Genomic DNA, 20,613 nt, shown 5'->3' with positions numbered 1-20,613 from the left:
TCAGAGAAGTATGGCTCCAGGTCCTGCATGGATCCCAGTCAGCTAAAGCAAGCTTTCTACTTTAGTGACCCTGTTCCATTGTTTCTGGACCTGGTACAGGATCACTTCAGTTATAAGTAACGTATGTGCAAGTTCTGCTTTTATTAGACAAAGAAGCTTTAACACCGAAAGCTGCCACTATTAGAAGTACTGACTTGTTATGTGGAGGCTACCCATGTTGTAAACGCAGTGCTAGAGCATCCAGGTAAGCACACCCAGTCACAAGCTTGTTCAAGCTTCTTAGCTTTTGCTCGACAAAGAAGCTTTAACATCACAATCTGTCACTATTTAAACCAAGATATTGTTGTGTGAAGGCTATCCATGCTGTAAACGCAGTGCTGTGGCATCCAGGTGAGTAGATATACTCGTGACAAACAGACAAACAAACAAACTAGAGCACTAAAGTGCAAACCCTCGGCTGGTGACATGATTATAAAGAAACCAGAAGACTGATATAATGCAGTGCATATAGTGATGTTGTTATCATCATCATGCATGACTTGCACAGCAACTCAGGAGCAATAAAACTAAACCAGACTGGAGGCATGCTGAAACATTTGAGAACAGGTAGTAGTACTATAAATATATGCACTGTGGATTAGGATCACAGCAAAGAAGCATGGAGTCTCAGAGAAGTATGGCTCCAGGTCCTGCATGGATCCCAGTCAGCTAAAGCAAGCTTTCTGCTTTAGTGACCCTGTTCCAATATTGTTCCTGGTATATACAGCTTTCTACTTTAGTGACCCTGTTCCATTGTTTCTGGACCTGGTACAGGATCACTTCAGTTATAAGTAACGCATGTGCAAGTTCTGTTCAAGCTACATTTTGCTCGCTTTTATTAGACAACGAAGCTTTAACACCGAAAGCTGCCACTATTAGAAGTACTGACTTGTTGTGTGGAGGCTACCCATGCTGTAAACGCAGTGCTAGAGCATCCAGGTAAGCAGACCCAGTCACAAGCTTCTTAGCTTTTGCTCGTTTTTATTTGACAACGAAGGTTTAAATGGCGTTTAAACGTATTGGTTAAACGGAGTTAATCAGGGAGACTCCTCATACCCCAAAGATTATTTCCACATAATCCTGCGCATGCGTACCGCTGCGTAATAATGGCAGGCACAATTTTAGTGCGCAGGCGCGGTTACCGGGGGTGACAACATTACTTTCGCATTCGCTGCAACTCAAGCAAGCTCTGAGAGACGCTTCTGCTATCTGAATTCAATTCAAAGTCAAATGATGGCTGAAGGCTCAACTCCTGCAATTCTAGGCACGCTCAACTCACTCTTCGCCATTCCACAAGTGCAGGAGCATCTCAACAGTTCTGGCTCAGTTAGTACTCCCAACAGTTTGGGACCAGCTACCAGCACTACCAGCAGTACTGCCGTCTCAACAGTTGCTGTTGCAGCTGGTACAGCTAACCCCACTCAACCTTCTCTCCCTTCCACCTTAGGAACGGCTGTTTCCTTGGAAGGTGAGAGAAATAAAATTGTTTTGGTGTTTGTTTTTGGCAAGTGTCAAAAGTTGTGTGCGTACTATAAGTGTTGCTATATATGTGCTTGGCTGAGTGTTGCAAATGGAGCTTCTTCTTTTGCACCATTCAGCTCAGTCACTAGCATTGGGAGCAAAAAAGCAAGCCCAGCAGGGACAATCCAGCAAACACCACTGCAGGTGTAGGGTGTTGCAAAAAGAGCTTAGTATTGCACAGCTCAGCTCCAGCCACTAGCAAGTGAGCAAAAAGCAAAAACCCAGCATGGGAAAGTCAGCAAAAACACCACTGCAGGTGCAGGGTGTTGCAAAAAGAGCTTAGTATTGCACAGCTCAGTTTCAGTCACTAGCAAGTGAGCAAAAAAGCAAACCCAGCTTGGGAAATTCAGCAAAAACACCACTGCAGGTGCAGGGTGTTGCAAAAAGAGCTTAGTATTGCACAGCTCAGCTCCAGCCACTAGCAAGTGAGCAAAAAGCAAAAAACCCAGCATGGGAAATTCAGCAAAAACACCACTGCAGGTGCAGGGTGTTGCAAAAAGAGCTTTGTATTGCACAGCTCAGCTTCAGTCACTAGCAAGTGAGCAAAAAAAGCAAACCCAGCTTGGGAAATTCAGCAAAAACACCACTGCAGGTGCAGGGTGTTGCAAAAAGAGCTTAGTATTGCACAGCTCAGCTCCAGTCACTAGCAAGTGAGCAAAAAGCAAACACAGCTTGGGAAATTCAGCAAAAACACAATTGCAGGTGTAGGGTGTTGCAAAAGAGTTTAGTATTGCACAGCTCAGCTCCAGTCACTAGCAAGTGAGCCAAACAGAATGCATTATAATTATTACTGGGCAATTAAGCAAAACACCTCTACATGCAGAGGTGTAGGGTGTTACAAAAAGAGCTTAGTATTGCACACATGCAGCTCAGCAGTCATGCATGCACTATATATAGCAAGTGAGCAAATAGTAGCAGTGAGTGTTTCTGGCATTTTCAGCAAAAAGGCGATCAGAGTATTTGTATATTTCGGCAGTGCAAATAATATACAGCTATAGCTGCATAGATGGAATCGCAAATGCATGGAGGATATTGGCACTGCAGTCCGCTTCATGTATTAATTCCATTGCAGGCACGATTGCGGGACTAGGGGTGCTACCCCCTTTGCACACAGTCGCATCATTGCTGCCATCCGGTGCCGGGACACAAGGCATGTGCATCCAACCATCAGTCCCACTCATATCTCAACCAGCTTCAGCAATACCCAATACATCGACAATATGGCGAGCAGCTGAGGCTCAGAATAACTATCTACCCCAACAGTCTATCAGTCACGAGGGATTGGTAGCAAGCTTATACCTCGGTGATGGGGTTGTTCCCGTACCTGAAAAGCTAATGAAAAAAATATGGTCTTTGGAATACATCGAAATGAACCAGCTACTACCCGAGGCTTGGGTGCAAGATAGCTATTCAGAATCATCGTCACATTGTTGCCACAATGCAAGTGCGAGCAAGCCTAAGAAGGGAGTTTCTTCTATATTCTCGTGGATACAGTGCTACAGCACTCTGGTGAGCATACTCGCTCACAAATTCCCGTCTAAGGTGCCTCAATTGATGGCCTACCAATCCATCATTGTAAGATGCTACACGGATTACGAAGGAGACGGTTGGTTGGCATATGACAGAGCATATCGGCGGAAAGCGGCATACGAAAAGTGCCTGGACTGGTCGAAGTTAAATGTTGCATTTTATCAATTCTGCCTCGCAGGCAATGCAAAGAGGAACGCGGTTTGCAGAATTTGTTTGAGACACGACCACCAGACAGCCGACTGCAATGAAGCAGATAAAAACTACCTGAGGTCAGGGTATCCCACACCCGATGTGGGATTCAGCAGACCGGTAAATTCAGGGGTGGAGATTTGCAGGCTCTACAATGCAATCGGCGAATCCAAGTGTAAGTATAAAGAATGCAGATTCGCGCATTTATGCAAATTCTGCAAAAAGCCACATCCAGCCTCAAAGTGCCAAGGATCGGGAAAGCCTGCAAAACGTAGTAGGCCATTCTAGAGAGACAAACAAGCAAAAAACTGAGAACTCAACGAACTATACTACTATATATACATATCTGAGTGTGCTTAGTCATTAATAATTATTATGCTATAATTATTATTACTCATCTCAGCTGTTTATGCTTATCAGATTGCTCATGGGCCGCTTGCTTTAAATGCATATGTGGTGAACAGCATTTTGTATTATTATGTGCATGCAATGTCACATTTGCAGCATGCTTGCAGGAAGTCTGTATCCATCAAGGTGGCTCTAAATCAGTTGTTCAGTTTATTTTTGTCTACCCTTGCGGTATGACCTTGAGAGCATTCAGTAGTGATACTGTTTGTTCTCACACTTCCTGACAATGGCTTTCTTATTTGATTGCTGCAGGCTATCAATACACAGCTGATTTAGTCGCCCTGGAGCAATTCAGGCAGTCTGAGCATACTGTTGTGACATCAGCAGAGCTGAGTCGAATTGTCACACCACTAAATGCCGAGGCCTGGGAAGCCTGTTTGCTGAACCATCCGGATAGGTTGTTTGCTTATTACATCAGCAATGGTGTTCGATGCGGTTTTCGTTTGGGCTACAATTGAGAGTCTAAGGTAATCTCGGCAAAATCAAACATGATCTCAGCTGCTGCACACCCCTCAATTGTAGCAGATTATATTGCAAAAGAGCTTGTTAAGGGTCGTACCATTCCTTGGCACTCATTACCGACTCAAGTCAGTAGATTTGGGGTAATACCGAAAAAGCATCAGCCAGGCAAATGGCGGTTGATTGTTGATCTCTCAGCACCAGAGGGCAAAAGTGTAAACGACGGTATTCAAAAAAAAAAAAAAAAAACTTTGGTCGCTGCAATATATAAAAGTCACTGACGTTGCAGCTCAGGTTTATAAGGCTGGCAAAGGAGCATTAATGGCAAAAATGGATATTAAAAGTGCGTTTAGAACAATTCCAGTGCATCAAGATGATCGGCTACTACTCGGCACTTTTTGGGAACGACAATATTACGTGGATACAGTCCTTCCTTTTGGCCTCCGATCGGCTCCCAAGATATTCAATGCAGTGGCTGATGCTCTGCAGGGGATCGTGAAGCAAAACGGTGTCACGTACCTTGCATCATAAAGCCAGGAAAGGCATTTTTGAGGCGTATCTACACGGCTGTAGGGGGTTTATCCAAGCCTCCTCATCACGTACGTCTAAACGAGGCAGTTCGATCAGATTTAGCTTGGTGGTTAGCATTTATGGAGAAATGGAATGGCATCACCCTGTTCTCTACCTGGTGCACAACAGTTCCGTCGGCGATTGTTACGTCGGATGCTTCGGGTTCCTGGGGCTGTGGTGCATATACCAGGCATCACTGGTTTCAGATCACATGGGCTCTATATGAAAGTTATGCCGCTGAAAATATCGCAACCAAAGAAATGCTCCCCATTATAGTTGCAGCAGCTTTGTGGGGTAGTTGTTGGCAAGGGGACAAGGTCCTCTTTCGGTGTGACAATATGGCAGTAGTCGCAGCACTTTCAAAACGGTTTTGCAAGGACAGACAGATGATGCATTTGCTCCGTTGTTTGCATTTTTTTCGAAGCTTACTACAGGTTCAATCTTATTTCTGAACATATTTGTGGTATCGATAATGATTTAGCTGATGATCTGTCACGTGACAATCTCTCTGCTTTCTTACAGAAGTCCAACCTCTCGGCAACAGCGGTATCGGCAATACCTTTCGAGTTGTTAGAAATGTTGATGGGCTCCAGGCCAGATTGGATGTCACAACATTGGAGGCGGATGTTCAACGCTACTTTGAACAAGGTTTAGCTCAGTCCACCCAAAAAAACTTACAAAAGTGGAATTAAAAGTTTTGTGAGTTTTGTGCTAGGTTACCCCCTCAGTTTGTGTCACTCCCTATTACTCAATCTATGCTTTGCTTATATGTATCATATTTAGCTCGCAGTGGTCTATCATATTCCACTATCAATTCTTACCTCTCGGCATTGCGTCACCTGCATATCCTTCATAATTTTCCCGAACCTCAGCAAGCGGCTTGGCAAAAATTCATGCTAGTCAAGAGAGGCATTAGAAAAGAGAAAGCAATCTCTCACACCCAAAAACCTAGGCTGCCTATTACCCCAGACATTTTGAGGCAGATAAAAGCACTATGGTCTGTTGAACCAATAAAACAAGATACAGTCATGCTTTGGGCTGCGAGCTGTTTGTGCTTTTTCGGTTTCTTCAGGTTGGGAGAAATTACTTGCTCGTCTGCCAATGCAGTCAATCACAAGGACCTGCTCCTTGCTGATCTGGCAGTTGATAGCCATGCTGGCCCGACCTACATCTCTGTCACCTTGAAGCAGTCCAAGACAGACCAATTCCGGAGAGGTGCGCTTGTGATAATTGGCAGAACAGATGACGATTTATGCCCTGTAGCAGCCCTCTTACAATACATCGCGATTCGAGGTACACATTCAGGCCCCTTGTTTATTTACGCCGATGGGAAGTTCCTGACAAAACAGAGCTTTGTTCCACGCATCAGGGAAGCCTTATCGGCACTCGGCTTGAATAATACTCACTACGCTGGCCACAGTTTTCGTATCGGGGCAGCTTCAACCGCTGCCAAAGCGAATATTGAAGATTCAATGATAAAAACGTTAGGAAGATGGGAAAGCAGTGCCTTCCTGACGTACATTCGTACTCCACCAGCTCTGATAGCAAGGATGGCAAAAACACTATCATCCCCTACCACGGACTAGATCTAAGTCATGTTTTATTTATTCATTTAATCACACTTATTTTTGTTGGAGGAATGGTACCGTATTCACGGTACGGTGGACTCACGTTGTCTATAATGATTAGATTTACACAACTTTGGCATTCCTTATCACAAAAAGACGTTATTGACCGACTGAGTTAGCTAATGCTTAACATGCTAGCAGTGCGATTCTCAGTCAGTCAGGGTAGTGTGACGTTTAACTAGCCTCGAGGCTCAGCCGCTTTAAAATAAGTCGTGACTCGAGGCTAGGCTTTTGTGCCTTGCATGATGTTGTGTATTTGAGTCTAGTGCTCAGCTTTCCTCCAATACTCTTCAAGCTTAGCCCTAGAGGGCGGGCAATCAAGCTAAACCAGCACATTCAACAGGATGTAGACCGTAGATTAACATGAAATTCTGCCACTATTAAAATTAATAACTTGTTGTATGAAGGCTATCCATGCTGTAAACGCAGTGCCATGGCATGCAGGTGAGTAGACTCACACATTACAAACAAACAAACTAGAGCACTAAAGTGCAAACCCTCGGCTGGTGACATGATTATAAAGAAACCAGAAGACTGATATAATGCAGTGCATATAGTGATGTTGTTATCATCATCATGCATGACTTGCACAGCAACTCAGGAGCAATAAAACTAAACCAGACTGGATGCATGCTGAAACATTTGAGAACAGGTAGTAGTACTATAAATATATGCACTGTGGATTAGGATCACAGCAAAGAAGCATGGAGTCTCAGAGAAGTATGGCTCCAGGTCCTGCATGGATCCCAGTCAGCTAAAGCAAGCTTTCTGGTTTAGTGACCCTGTTCCAATATTGTTCCTGGTATATACAGCTTTCTACTTTAGTGACCCTGTTCCATTGTTTCTGGACCTGGTACAGGATCACTTCAGTTATAAGTAACGCATGTGCAAGTTCTGTTCAAGCTACATTTTGCTCGCTTTTATTAGACAACGAAGCTTTAACACCGAAAGCTGCCACTATTAGAAGTACTGACTTGTTGTGTGGAGGCTACCCATGCTGTAAACGCAGTGCTAGAGCATCCAGGTAAGCAGACCCAGTCACAAGCTTCTTAGCTTTTGCTCGTTTTTATTTGACAACGAAGGTTTAACATGAAATTCTGCCACTATTAAAATTAATAACTTGTTGTATGAAGGCTATCCATGCTGTAAACGCAGTGCCATGGCATGCAGGTGAGTAGACTCACACATTACAAACAAACAAACAGACCAACGGACTACTATACCCGTGGCCGCCCACGCGCGCCTCGGGTAACAAACAGACCAACGGACTACTATACCCGTGGCCGCCCACGCGCGCCTCGGGTAACAAACCAACAGACTACTATACCCGTGGCCGCCCACGCGCCTCGGGTAACAAACCAACAGACTACTATACCCGTGGCCGCCCACGCGCGCCTCGGGTAACAAACCAAACGACTACTATAACCCGTGGCCGCCCACGCGCCTCGGGTTAACAAACAGACCAACGGACTACTATACCCGTGGCCGCCCACGCGCGCCTCGGGTAAAAACTAAAACTCGGCCTGGGATCGAGGCTATCTCCAAACTTGCTGAGTTAATTAATACATTCCATACTGAACTAATTTATCTCCTATTGGGCTATGAGGTTTACCAGCCATCTTTTACTTCTATAGAAATTAAAATACCATAATGTGTTACCACTGCATAAGACCAGAGTGAAATTTATAGACAGTAGGAGCAGATTAATGAGGATAAAATTTACTTACCTTACCACGTTGGATAGCACAACTTGTAGAGAGGACGACCTCATTGAGCATGCGATATTCTAAAAGGAAGATTCAGAATGGGAAATTTACTGTCTGGAAGTCGTGCTCCCAAACAATCATCTATCAGGGACACCACTCCTGAGTACTTAGCATTTCGAAAGTGCTATGAGAATGTAATTGCTACTGTGAAAGAGCAACCTGGCGCCATCTGTGATGCCCTCTTTGCAAAGGGGTATGTACCCTCTTCTGTTCGCGATTTCACCCGAAACATGTCAATATTGGATGAAGTGAAAGCACAGAAACTTGTGGACACTATGATCGATCGAATTGAACACCCAATGTATTCCATGGTTTTGTTAATATTCTAAAGGGCCCCTCTACTGACGATATTGTCAGACTACTACAGGAAGCCTACGACACTGAATGTGGTCTGGTTGGGGACCCCGAGCTTGAACACATAGCATCACATCAAGCAAGATGTAGTGAGGCTGAACAACTCACATCACATCAACTTACGGTAAGACCCGCAGACGCCACTGAAGACAATGATTCTTCTGGAGACGAGTCATTTCCCTCTACTGCAGCTGAACTAAGGAGCTTTATCTGTCCTTTCTGTAATGAATGCACTCCCGAGCGCTTTTTTTCTGATGAGGGTTGCCCACATAGAACGAGATCAATTGAAGGATACAGCAAGCTATTTCCGTACATGGATGTAAAGGGTCTTGAGGAGGATGATATCATTGATTTGCAGCAAAGATTATTATCTGATACGCAAGAAATTGTTACTAAATTTGCTGATTTCTCGATATTTATTAGAAAATCTTTAAAGGAGAAAAATATTCCTCTAGAAGAAATTAAAGACTCTATCTTGAGCCTTGAGGCCTTCATAGAAGACAATGGAGTAAAATTGCTTGATGTAGAAAATCAAGAAAAAATACTTGGTGCTACTTCATTAGCTGAGGTGTTCTCGATTCTTCGAATTAGTAACTACATGTCGTTCTTTAACTACCATTTACTGGAACACCTTATTAAGCACTATGGGTGTTCTGAGGATCACAGGCTGCTGGAAGAATACCTAAGGGATTTGCACACTTTCTACCAGCGACAAGTATTCCAAATTCCGCCGTTGGTTTATTCTAGTGGTTATATCGTCCAGCAAAAACCTAAACTGTTTGCTCTCAAATGTACGGGAAAAATTGAAACACTGGAAGGAGTGCAAGCACTCTGTAACCAAGTAGCAAAGGTTTTTGGTTTGCGTTTTTCAGCTCTGCGGCTTTGTTTAATTAAGAAGGGTTGTGTCGAGCTTCACCTCATGGTTTCTGCTGCTGTTGCTGAATATATCTTGCCAGTGTCTCAAGACCATCACTTAGCTCTTAGTGAGATTGGGGTCAGACTTCTCGCTGTAAGTCCAAATTATATTTGTCTGCGTAGAATATACATGCATGCATGTCAGATCTTATATTTTTTCTCAACTATGTAGGAGCTATCAGATCAACTAAATATAGCGAGTAAGGAAAGGTCACGTTCAGTATCATCTCTCATGGAACATGAAGCCAGTGTGGATTGCATTTCTAAGGTAATTACATGTATAAGGGTCGGGCTTGTATTTGTTGTTTGACGTTTGAATCAATATTATGCTACTAGGAAACAATAATGCATAATAGTTACAGGATGGGACATCGCCACTCCTCGCTGCCTGTGAAGGAGGCCACACTGAGACTGCAAAGTTGTTGATTGACAAGGGGGGAGCAGATGTGAACCAGCTTGTTAGGGTGAGTTTTCACTTAGCTAGTAGCTCCTAAACAAATCCACTGATTAAGTTGAAGGACAACAAGTCATCCAATTAATTAGTTGCTAGGATACAATAATTATAGTGTAAGGTACCAAATCTTTTGTACAGGATGAGACATCCCCACTCTTAGCTGCCTGTGAGGGAGGTCACACTGAAGCTGCACAGTTGTTGATTAACAAGGGAGCAGATGTGAACCAACTTGATAAGGTGGGTGTCACCTAACTGGTTCGTAAACAAATCACTGATCAACAGTATTGTGCTACAGTAGACCCTCGCTAATTCAGACCCCTTTAGTTCAAAAGCTCGCAAATCCGGACAAAATGGCAAAAAGGAAAAGAGGAGGGGCACGGCACATCAGTAGAATAGAGTAGTGCGCATGTGCACTTAACTTGCTTTGCTAACATTCTCTCAGTACAATGGCTACCTGCAAAACTAAAAGAGCTTACAAGACTCACTCTATTGGAGAGAAAATGAGATAAAAAACTTAAAGATTAATCTACCCAGGAGCCCATAAAGAGAAGGAGCGGCTAACTACGGGATCACGTTTCGTAAGTGGTTATGACCGCATTTCCATATATGCAGAGTTACTTAAGTGGTTGAATCCCTACACGTGTTATACGCCATGCAGGGCTGCGGTTTGCAAGCACTTCAGTCGCTTCCATACAAGGAAGTGCGGTTTCACGGGCAATTACGAAACGTGATCCCCGAGTATACGTTGAAGTTAGCCGCTCCTTTTCTTTATGGGCTCCTGATCTAGCTATAGCAGTTTCCCTTTTTGGCCACAGTAATAATTATAATCTGTACACGTGCAAGTGACTTCATTTTTAATGACATCCGTTAACCCGGAAATTTCATGTATCCTGCTCTATTTAGGTTTGCGAGAGTCTACTGTATTATTTTAAGAAGTTTAATATGTAAGGTACAGACTTATGATAATCATCAGTATCCATGGGATAATGCTTAGAAACCAAAACGCAGGTTGAATCTATACCCATACGCGACATGCGGTTGCTTTGTCAACAACAAAAGTGTAGAATTGTACCATTGTGGATGGTACAAAACAAAGAGTGTAGGGCCGCTCTTTGTCTCCCATATATAAATAGTGTAGGGTACACTCTTTGTCCCCCATGTGTATTTTTAACGGGAATAAAGAGTGTGCGGATAGATTTTATAGCGGGGAAAAGTACTAGCTATCAGTATTTATACTAGCCACAGCAGTTTATAATTATAGCTAAATGGTTGGTATCCTCGAGTAACATCCAATGCAACATGCAACTCACTTATTTCAAGGTGTAGTAATTATAACCAGCACGCTTAATTTACATGCTACATGTTCCATTAGCTCTTGGGAACATGGAAATGTTTCTTTTTACTGGGTGTAGTCAGTCATTAGCAAGTACTACATGTAGCTCATGGACTAAGCATGTTATAAATCGCTGAAGGAGATGATGTCTCGAGAAAACACAACTTTCTTATTTTGAGGGAGTTACCCGGCACAAATGTTGCTTAATAGCCTCGTTCATAGGGCGTAACGCAGATAGTTTTCGAGGCTCCATTGCAGATTCAATGTAAAAGCATCACGTGCACCACTCCGTTTCCAATCCCTCTAACTCTTCAATCTATGGACAAATTCACAACTAATGTGTTTCCTTAAAACTAATGATGAACACTAGAGGTTGATAGGCTGGGTTGTGCCCAGCCCAACTTTAGAAGCTGAAGAGGAGTTTTAGCATGGTTTTAGTTACTTACAAGGCTTGAACAGGCTTAATGGTGGTGCAGTACACTTCTACATGTGCAATATTCCGCTCAAAGCACTCATTCTCTCAACACTGCATGATGCCTGTTCGATGCATTATTTATGACTGCTAAACTGAACACTGACAACCTCTTGATCCACAGCCTCACTGAAAAAGAGCAAAGAAGTGATATAGAGCATCAGAAAACATGAAAGAGACTGATCAGGGTGTCATACAGGGGGAAAGGGGATATCCCCCTAAAATTCGCATTCAAGTACTAGTTGTATGACTGAGTGTCCATAGCTGGCAATTTTACATACTAACAGGGTATTGAAATAACAGCTACCTTTTTTTTAGCAAACTTTTTTCTTATTTCCCCCCTCTACTTCAAAATCCTGTATGACACCCTATAAATTATTGTTTTTCTCGTTTCTCTCACTATATTATATATACTGAAAAACTGCGAAAAATCTTGCATTCCAAATAAGAATATTATGCAATAACTTCCGGGTGTGCGATATGGAAAAATATCTGCACACTTGGTGATGAGTCGCTTCCTGTGCGATTTGAATGCTGACGTCAGCACTTATTAAAAAGCACGTCAGCGTTTTACATTCAAAGTGCTTTTTAATAAGTGCTGACGTCAGCGTTTTACATTCAAATTGCACAGGAAGCGACTCATCACCAAGTGTGCAGATATTTTTCCATATCGCACACCCGGAAGTATTATTGCACACTTGTTATTGCACACTAGGCAGTGATTCTTTGAAACGTTTTCAGCAGTGAGAGACAAGAAAACAATACTTATGATCATGCAAGCGCAATGCAATGTTTATCATGTTTTCTGATGCTCTTTGATGCTCTGTATAACTTCTTTGTTCTTTTACAGTGAGGCTGAGGATCAGGAGGTTGTGTCAGTGTTCAGTTTAGCTGTCATATTTAATGCATCTAACAGGCATTAGTGTTGGGAGAATGAGTGCTTTGAGTGGAATATTGCACATGTAGAAGTGACTGCACTACCATGTGGCTCTTGTAAGTCGTTTTTGCTTCAAAACGGTTGTCACACTTTCTTTTGCTATAGCGGTCCATGTTTCCTCTTCTGATACACTGGAGCATGATAGAAAGCAAGCACACACTGTTTATCCTTCAGAACTATCCATTTTCAAAATGGGTTGCTGGTTTTTCAACGTTTTTCTTGTCTTTTTTCCTTGTCTGTTCTCTACAAAATCTTTAGTAGCCTCAGGGGCGGATCCAGGATTTAAGAAAGGGGGGTTCTTTCTCGCGGACAAGAAATTCACCCGGCGCATAGCGCCGAAATTTTTGAAGACCACGCCCCCTTTTGACGTGCCACGCCTACTAATTAATCACTTTCTACCTTCGAAAAATTTGTAACACAGGAGAGATGGTTTTGTGACTGGAGGAGAGATAGTACGTGGTAACCCCCAATGGAAAGACAGCCGGTGATGGCTGGTGAAGAGAGGAGACTTGTAGAACTTAACCATCAATTTATTAATGATTATAGCAATTATACATGTAAGTATGCAGTGATATTCAATATGCAGTGCCATGCACTCTCCCTTACCTGAAACTTTCCTCTTCTTAAACCAAGGATTCATGGCTAGATATAATAATTTATCACTTGACCACGGTGCAAATCAATTGGCTTCAGTAGCCAGCCCCACCCTCTACTTGTTATGCAGAGAGAACCAGCCCCACCCTTTTATTATGCAGAGAGAACCAGCCCCACCCTCTACTTGTTATGCAGAGAGAACCAGCCCCACCCTTTTATTATGCAGAGAGAACCAGCCCCACCCTTTTATTATACGGAGAGAACTTTGTACGACTTTGTCAGTACAGTTAGCTAGACTTAGTAATGTCAAGACTAGCTGGAAGGGTAGTTCATACGAACCCAACGAACTACCTCTGGATCCGCCCCTGAGCCTTCTGCAAGCTTTCGTGATGTTCTAGAGTCTTATTTCTTTGTTTTAGCCGTTTTCTTTCTCTTAAACTCGTCTTCAACTGGGAGAAACTCAATTTTGTTGCCACGCATTCTTCTGGTTGACAAAACAACCGCATGTCGCGCATGCGCAGATTCAACCTGCATTTTGGTTGCTAAGCAATAAATGCATTATCCCATGGGATATTACGAGTCTGTGCCAGTAACTGCACGAGTGCCTGCATTTTTTACAAAAGCAATAAAGCAACAAAGTATTAGTGCTGACATCAGCCCAAGTTTTCAGTCTTTGCAAGACAACAGTATTTGCAAGACAAGACAGGAAATACACATATCGCAAGTATTTTAATGGTATTCCTAAGGATGACATCACAAAAACATTGTTTCATAATTATAATATTAATGAGATTCATAATGATGACACCCGAAAACTCCACTATTGAATGGTGATTTTTTTCAGGATTTCCACAAAAACATGAAATTCATAATTATAAATATTAATGAGATTCATAATAATGACACCAAAACTTGACTCCACCATTGAAGGGTGATTTTTTCAGGATTTCCAAAGCTCTTAACACAGAGTTCATTAGAACAATTAGGAATGTACTGACTCAGCAAGTTTGGACTAGATTGAGATAGTGTGAACAGCTTGGCAAAAATTCAAAGTTAGCTCATTCTGAATAGTCTCTGTGTTGGTGGAACCATAGATTGAAGAGTTAGAGGGATACGGGAATGGTGCACGTGATGCAGTGGAGCCTTGAAAACTATCCGCGTTACGCACCCTATGAACGAGGCTATTATGCCGGGTAACTCCCTCAAAATAAAAAAGTTGTGTTTCCTCGAGACATCATCTCTTTCAGCAATTTATAACACGCCTAGTCCATGAGCCACGTGTATAGTATATACTTGCTAATGACTGACCACACCAAGAGACTTTCCAATAAAGTTACTGTATATGCATGTTCCCACAAGGCTGTTTTAGAGCTATAAGCGTGCTGGTTATGACTACTACAATAGGTATAGACCTTGAAATATAAGTGAGTTGCACGCACTAAGCACAGTTACTTGCAGTTTATTATGCACTGGGTGTAGAAATAGGTATTGTTGTGATGGCCTCGATTAAACCGCAGCGTAGCACGGATGTATTCGAGAATACCAACTGTTTCCTATCCCTCTAACTCTTCAATCTATGGTGGAACTCAGATGTGAAAGGAACCAGCAGCTAGAACACTTGTAGTCATTCATCATGTGTTCTTAGCCTCGATCCCAGGCCGAGTTTTCGCTTTTATAACGGTTAGACAAACAACTAGGCCTGGTACTAGTTGTCTGCGCATGCGTTGTGTAGTCGGTAAAAATATTTCAATAATTGACATGGAAAAATTCACAGAGTGAGTATACAAAAGATGCACATAGGAAGCACAAGGGGAGTTGTCGTTGTGCTGCAACACGATTATAGTGACCCAGGGCAACTTCAGGATGATTGAATGTCTCAAATTAGAGCGGCTGCTGGACCTCGCTGATTCTAGGCCCCTCGTAACTTTATTTGTAACTCAGGTAAATCTTGCTTGAGAAACGTGGATTCTCTTGATGCCTCTGAGCTACCAAAAACAACGCTTGAATGAGCAGATATACACTCCAGTCCTGTTAGTAGGACAAGATTATAAGACAAAAAGAGGGTTTAAACCCTTACCTCACGCTGTCCAGTCTCGTCTGTTGCATTGTTGGGATAGCTGGATATTAGCCATTGTTCCTGTGCTGAGAAGTAGACATTCTATAATGCGTGTACATATTAGTCATCTAGCTCACACTCTTCACTTGATCCACCATGGAGTACATAAAGAGGAGTATATGGCAGTTGAGTGTACGTAAACCATGTTACAGTACGAGTATGTCATACCGTGGTGCACAACACGGTCTTCCTCTGAAATCGGATCACCAACTACCGAGAGTCCTTCAAAAACCTCCATCATTGTTTTGATATGTGCCTGCACCGAGCCACCTTCATCAAGTTTCAACGAATACAACCTGCGTCTCAACTCCAACTTGTTAGCCCATGATTTTTTCTGAAACTGATCACCGAGCTTCTTCCATACTGCAACCGGTTCCCCCAGCAAGTACAACAACGAGGGCTCCACGGACAATAGATCTACCACTAAAGCAAAGAGCTTTGTCTTTCCTGCCTGCAAACTTGTCAATCGCGTCTTGACCTGCATCTCCAGCAGGAGCAGTCTCGGGAGCCATCTACAATGCTAGTCATGTTTTCTTGGCATGCTATTTGTGCCTCGGGTAATAACACCTACAGTTATCTACAGTTATGTCTAGCACACATAAACAGTACAGGTACAGTTTTATTATATAGGTACAGATACAGTTCCATTATGATATAGTTCCAACAACAACAGTTTGATGCTCAAAAAACATTCTATAATAATACTTATAATTATCTGTACCAAACCCTCTTGAAAATACCCCCACCCTTTTCTGCAGGAAGTTTAGGTTTATAGTAGCAAGAGTCTACTGTATTTATGAATTTAAGGTACATACGAAATGTTTTGTACAGTCATCCCCACCCTTGGCTGCCTGTAAGGGAGGTCACACTAAGGGAGGTCACACTGAGACTGCACAGTTGTTGATTGACAGGGGAGCATATGTAAACCAGCTTGATGAGGTAGGTGTAGCTTGCTCTTAGCCTCGAGACCAGGCCGATTAATCGGCCTGGCCTCGAGGCTAGCTTGCTCTAAACAAGTCACTGATCATCGGTATGATGACTTTAGATACCGTATAGCGCGAAATTTTCGAGGCACTTATATTTCGTGGATTAGCCTCTAAAAGCTATTTCGTTGCACAATGTTCGTGGAATGACTGCTTACCGGAAGCCACGCCTTTAAATCTATGCATGCTATAGCAGGTAATTCAATTTTCGTGGACTTAATTTTCGTGTAGGATTCTAACCCACGAAATCCGCGAAAATTAAGCCCCTCGAAAATTTCGCGCTATACGGTAGTAGACTAGAAACCGCTCCCCTTCTCTCGGGAGAAGGGGAGTGGTTTCCAGACTACTATCTAAAGTCATCCCAGAGCAAAGGGAGTGGTTTCCAGTTAGTTGGGCGGAGCCCGACCGTCCCTGGCGGGAGGTAGGGTTTCAAGCTTATGTCAGGATTTGTCTTTACTGCAACTATAGTTGCAGCCGAATTAGATTGCAGCATTTCTACTGTGGTCTGTGTCACGTCCGGTTGCACAACCTCAAGCAAGGTAAAATTGGTTAACACCCACTTCAGAATGATAATATTCATAGAATAAAATAATTATTCATAGCTGCTTATCAGCGTGTTACATAATTAAGCAAGACAAATCCTGACATAGGCTTGAAACCCTACCTCCCGTCAGGGACGGTAGGGGTCCGCCCAACTTGTTTCCAGTCTAGTAAGCAAATGTTTTTTACAGTTAGGGAACCCACTCCTGGCTGCGTGTGAGGGAGATCACGCTGAGACTGCAAAGTTGTTGATTAACAGGGAAGCAAATGTAAACCAGCTTGATAAGGTAAGTGTCACCTAGCTAGCTCATAAAACAAGTCACTGACTTTCTATAGTTCCTAACAGTAATGTAAGATACGTACCAAATGTTTTTTACAGTTAGGGAAATCCCCACTCCTGGCTGCCTGTGAGGGAGGTCACACTGAGACTGCAAAGTTGTTGATTGACAGGGGAGCAGATGTAAACCAGCTTGATAAGGTAAGTGTCACCTAGCTAGCTCATAAAACAAGTCACTGACTTTCTAACAGTAATGTAAGATACGTACCAAATGTTTTTTGCAGTTAGGGAAATCCCCACTCCTGGCTGCCTGTGAGGGAGGTCACACTGAGACTGCAAAGTTGTTAATTGACAGGGGAGCAGATGTGGTAGGTGTCACCTAGCTAGCTCGTAAAACAAGTCACTGATCACTGACTTTCTATAGTTGCTAACAGTAATGTAAGATACGTACCAAATGTTTTTACAGTATGGGAAATCCCAACTCCTGGCTGCCTGTGAGGGAGGTCACACTGAGACCGCACAGTTGTTGATTGACTTGGGAGCAGATGTAAATGAGATAAGTGTCACCTAGCTAGCTCATAAAACAAGTCACTGACTTTCTATAGTTCCTAACAGTAATGTAAGATACATACCAAATGTTTTTACAGTTCGGGAAATTCCCACTCCTGGCTGCCTGTGAGGGAGGTCACACTGAGATTGCAAAGTTGTTGATTGACAGGGGAGCAGACATAAACATGTTTAATGAGGTAGGTGTCACCTAGCTAGCTCGTAAACAAGTCACTGACTTTCTATAGTTCTAACAGTAATGTAAGATACGTACCAAATGTTTTTACAGTTCGAGAAATCCCCACTCCTGGCTGCCTATGAGGGAGGTCACACTGAGACCGCAAAGTTGTTGATTGACAGGGAAGCAGATGTAAATGAGGTAGGTGTCACCTAGCTAGCTAGTAAACAAGTCACTGATCACTGACTTTCTATAGTTGCTAACAGTAATGTAAGATACGTACCAAATGTTTTTACAGTTCCGGAAATCCCCACTCCTGGCTGCCTGTGAGGGAGGTCACACTGAGACCGCAAAGTTGTTGATTGACAGGGGAGCAGATGTAAATGAGGTAGGTGTCACCTAGCTAGCTAGTAAACAAGTCACTGATCACTGACTTTCTATAGTTGCTAACAGTAATGTAAGATACGTACCAAATGTTTTTACAGTTCCAAAAATCCTCACTCCTGGCTGCCTTTGAGGGAGGTCACATTGAGACTTCAACGTTGTTGTTTGACAGGGGAGCAGATGTGGTAGGTGTCACCTAGCTAGCTCGTAAAACAAGTCACTGATCACTGACTTTCTATAGTTGCTAACAGTAATGTAAGATACGTACCAAATATTTTTACAGTTCGGGAAATTCCCACTCCTGGCTGCCTGTGAGGGAGGTCACACTGAGACTGCAAAGTTGTTGATTGACAGGGGAGCAGACATAAACATTAATGTGGTAGGTGTCACCTAGCTACCTCGTAAAACAAGTCACTGATCACTGACTTTCTATAGTTGCTAACAGTAATGTAAGATACGTACCAAATGTTTTTACAGTTCAGGAAATCCCCACTCCTGGCTGCCTGTGAGGGAGGTCACACTGAGACTGCAAAGTTGTTGATTGACAGGGGAGCAGACATAAACATTAATGTGGTAGGTGTCACCTAGCTACCTCGTAAAACAAGTCACTGATCACTGACTTTCTATAGTTGCTAACAGTAATGTAAGATACGTACCAAATGTTTTTACAGTTCAGGAAATCCCCACTCCTGGCTGCCTGTGAGGGAGGTCACACTGAGACTGCAAAGTTGTTGATTGACAGGGGAGCAGATGTGAACCAGCTTGATGAGGTAGGTGTCACCTAGGTAGCTCATAAACAAGTCACTGATCACTAACTTTCTATTGTTGCTAACAGTAATGTAAGATACGTACCAAATGTTTTTTTTCAGTATGGGAAATCCCCACTCCTGGCTGCCTGTAAGGGAGGTCACACTGAGACTGCAAAGTTGTTGATTGACAGGGGAGCAGATGTGAACCAGCTTGATGAGGTAGGTGTCACCTAGCTAGCTCATAAACAAGTCACTGATCACTAACTTTCTATTGTTGCTAACAGTAATGTAAGATACGTACCAAATGTTTTTTTTCAGGATGGGAAATCCCCACTCCTGGCTGCCTGTAAGGGAGGTCACACTGAGACTGCAAAGTTGTTGATTGACAGGGGAGCAGATGTGAACCAGCTTGATGAGGTAGGTGTCACCTAGCTAGCTCATAAACAAGTCACTGATCATTGGTATGATGACTAACAATAATGCAAAGTACGTACTAAATTTTTTTCAGCATGGGAAATCCCCACTCCTGGCTGCCTGTGTGAAAGGTCACACTGAGACTGCAAAGTTGGTGATTGACAGGGGAGCAGATGTAAACAAGTTTAATAAGGTAAGTGTCACCTAGCTAGCTCATAAAACAAGTCACTGACTTTATATAGTTCCTAACAGTAATGTAAGATACGTACCAAATGGTTTTTTTCAGTATGGGAACTCCCCACTCCTGGCTGCCTGTGAGGGAGGTCACACTGAGACTGCAAAGTTGTTCATTGACAGGGGAGCAGACGTAAACCAGCTTGATGTGGTAGGTGTCACCTAGCTAGCTAGTAAACAAGTCACTGATCACTGATTTCCTGTAGTTCCTAACAGTAATGTAAGATACGTACCAAATGTTTTTTTTCAGTATGGGAACTCCCCACTCCTGGCTGCCTGTAAGGGAGGTCACACTGAGACTGCAAAGTTGTTGATTGACAGGGGAGCAGATGTAAACCTGCTTGATGAGGTAGGTGTCACCTAGGTAGCTCATAAACAAGTCACTGATCACTAACTTTCTATTGTTGCTAACAGTAATGTAAGATACGTACCAAATGTTTTTTTTCAGGATGGGAAATCCCCACTCCTGGCTGCCTGTAAGGGAGGTCACACTGAGACTGCAAAGTTGTTGATTGACAGGGGAGCAGATGTGAACCAGCTTGATGAGGTAGGTGTCACCTAGGTAGCTCATAAACAAGTCACTGATCACTAACTTTCTATTGTTGCTAACAGTAATGTAAGATACGTACCAAATGTTTTTTTTCAGGATGGGAAATCCCCACTCCTGGCTGCCTGTAAGGGAGGTCACACTGAGACTGCAAAGTTGTTGATTGACAGGGGAGCAGATGTGAACCAGCTTGATGAGGTAGGTGTCACCTAGGTAGCTCATAAACAAGTCACTGATCACTAACTTTCTATTGTTGCTAACAGTAATGTAAGATACGTACCAAATGTTTTTTTTCAGGATGGGAAATCCCCACTCCTGGCTGCCTGTAAGGGAGGTCACACTGAGACTGCAAAGTTGTTGATTGACAGGGGAGCAGATGTGAACCAGCTTGATGAGGTAGGTGTCACCTAGCTAGCTCATAAACAAGTCACTGATCACTAACTTTCTATTGTTGCTAACAGTAATGTAAGATACGT

At 43.0% G+C, this 20,613-nt stretch overlaps 1 protein-coding gene across 1 annotated transcript in view; it reads left to right on the top strand.

Annotated features, from left to right (window-relative positions):
* LOC135342016 (uncharacterized) overlaps positions 1 to 20,613 on the top strand; it is a 106,480-nt gene that overhangs the window by 55,185 nt on the left and 30,682 nt on the right. The window contains exons 35-50 of the mRNA XM_064538701.1: positions 17,552 to 17,632; positions 17,733 to 17,831; positions 17,921 to 18,010; positions 18,108 to 18,197; positions 18,295 to 18,378; positions 18,477 to 18,572; positions 18,671 to 18,766; positions 18,865 to 18,963; positions 19,063 to 19,161; positions 19,261 to 19,359; positions 19,451 to 19,549; positions 19,643 to 19,741; positions 19,841 to 19,939; positions 20,039 to 20,137; positions 20,237 to 20,335; positions 20,435 to 20,533. Coding sequence (XP_064394771.1) covers positions 17,552 to 17,632; positions 17,733 to 17,831; positions 17,921 to 18,010; positions 18,108 to 18,197; positions 18,295 to 18,378; positions 18,477 to 18,572; positions 18,671 to 18,766; positions 18,865 to 18,963; positions 19,063 to 19,161; positions 19,261 to 19,359; positions 19,451 to 19,549; positions 19,643 to 19,741; positions 19,841 to 19,939; positions 20,039 to 20,137; positions 20,237 to 20,335; positions 20,435 to 20,533 — 1,527 coding nt within the window. The remainder of the gene's footprint in view (positions 1 to 17,551; positions 17,633 to 17,732; positions 17,832 to 17,920; positions 18,011 to 18,107; positions 18,198 to 18,294; positions 18,379 to 18,476; positions 18,573 to 18,670; positions 18,767 to 18,864; positions 18,964 to 19,062; positions 19,162 to 19,260; positions 19,360 to 19,450; positions 19,550 to 19,642; positions 19,742 to 19,840; positions 19,940 to 20,038; positions 20,138 to 20,236; positions 20,336 to 20,434; positions 20,534 to 20,613) is intronic.

The sequence above is a fragment of the Halichondria panicea genome, chromosome 9 (assembly GCF_963675165.1).
Source record: "Halichondria panicea chromosome 9, odHalPani1.1, whole genome shotgun sequence".
NCBI lineage: Eukaryota > Metazoa > Porifera > Demospongiae > Suberitida > Halichondriidae > Halichondria > Halichondria panicea.
Note: the sequence above shows the minus strand (reverse complement) of the source record. Positions and strands in the feature narration are given on the sequence as shown.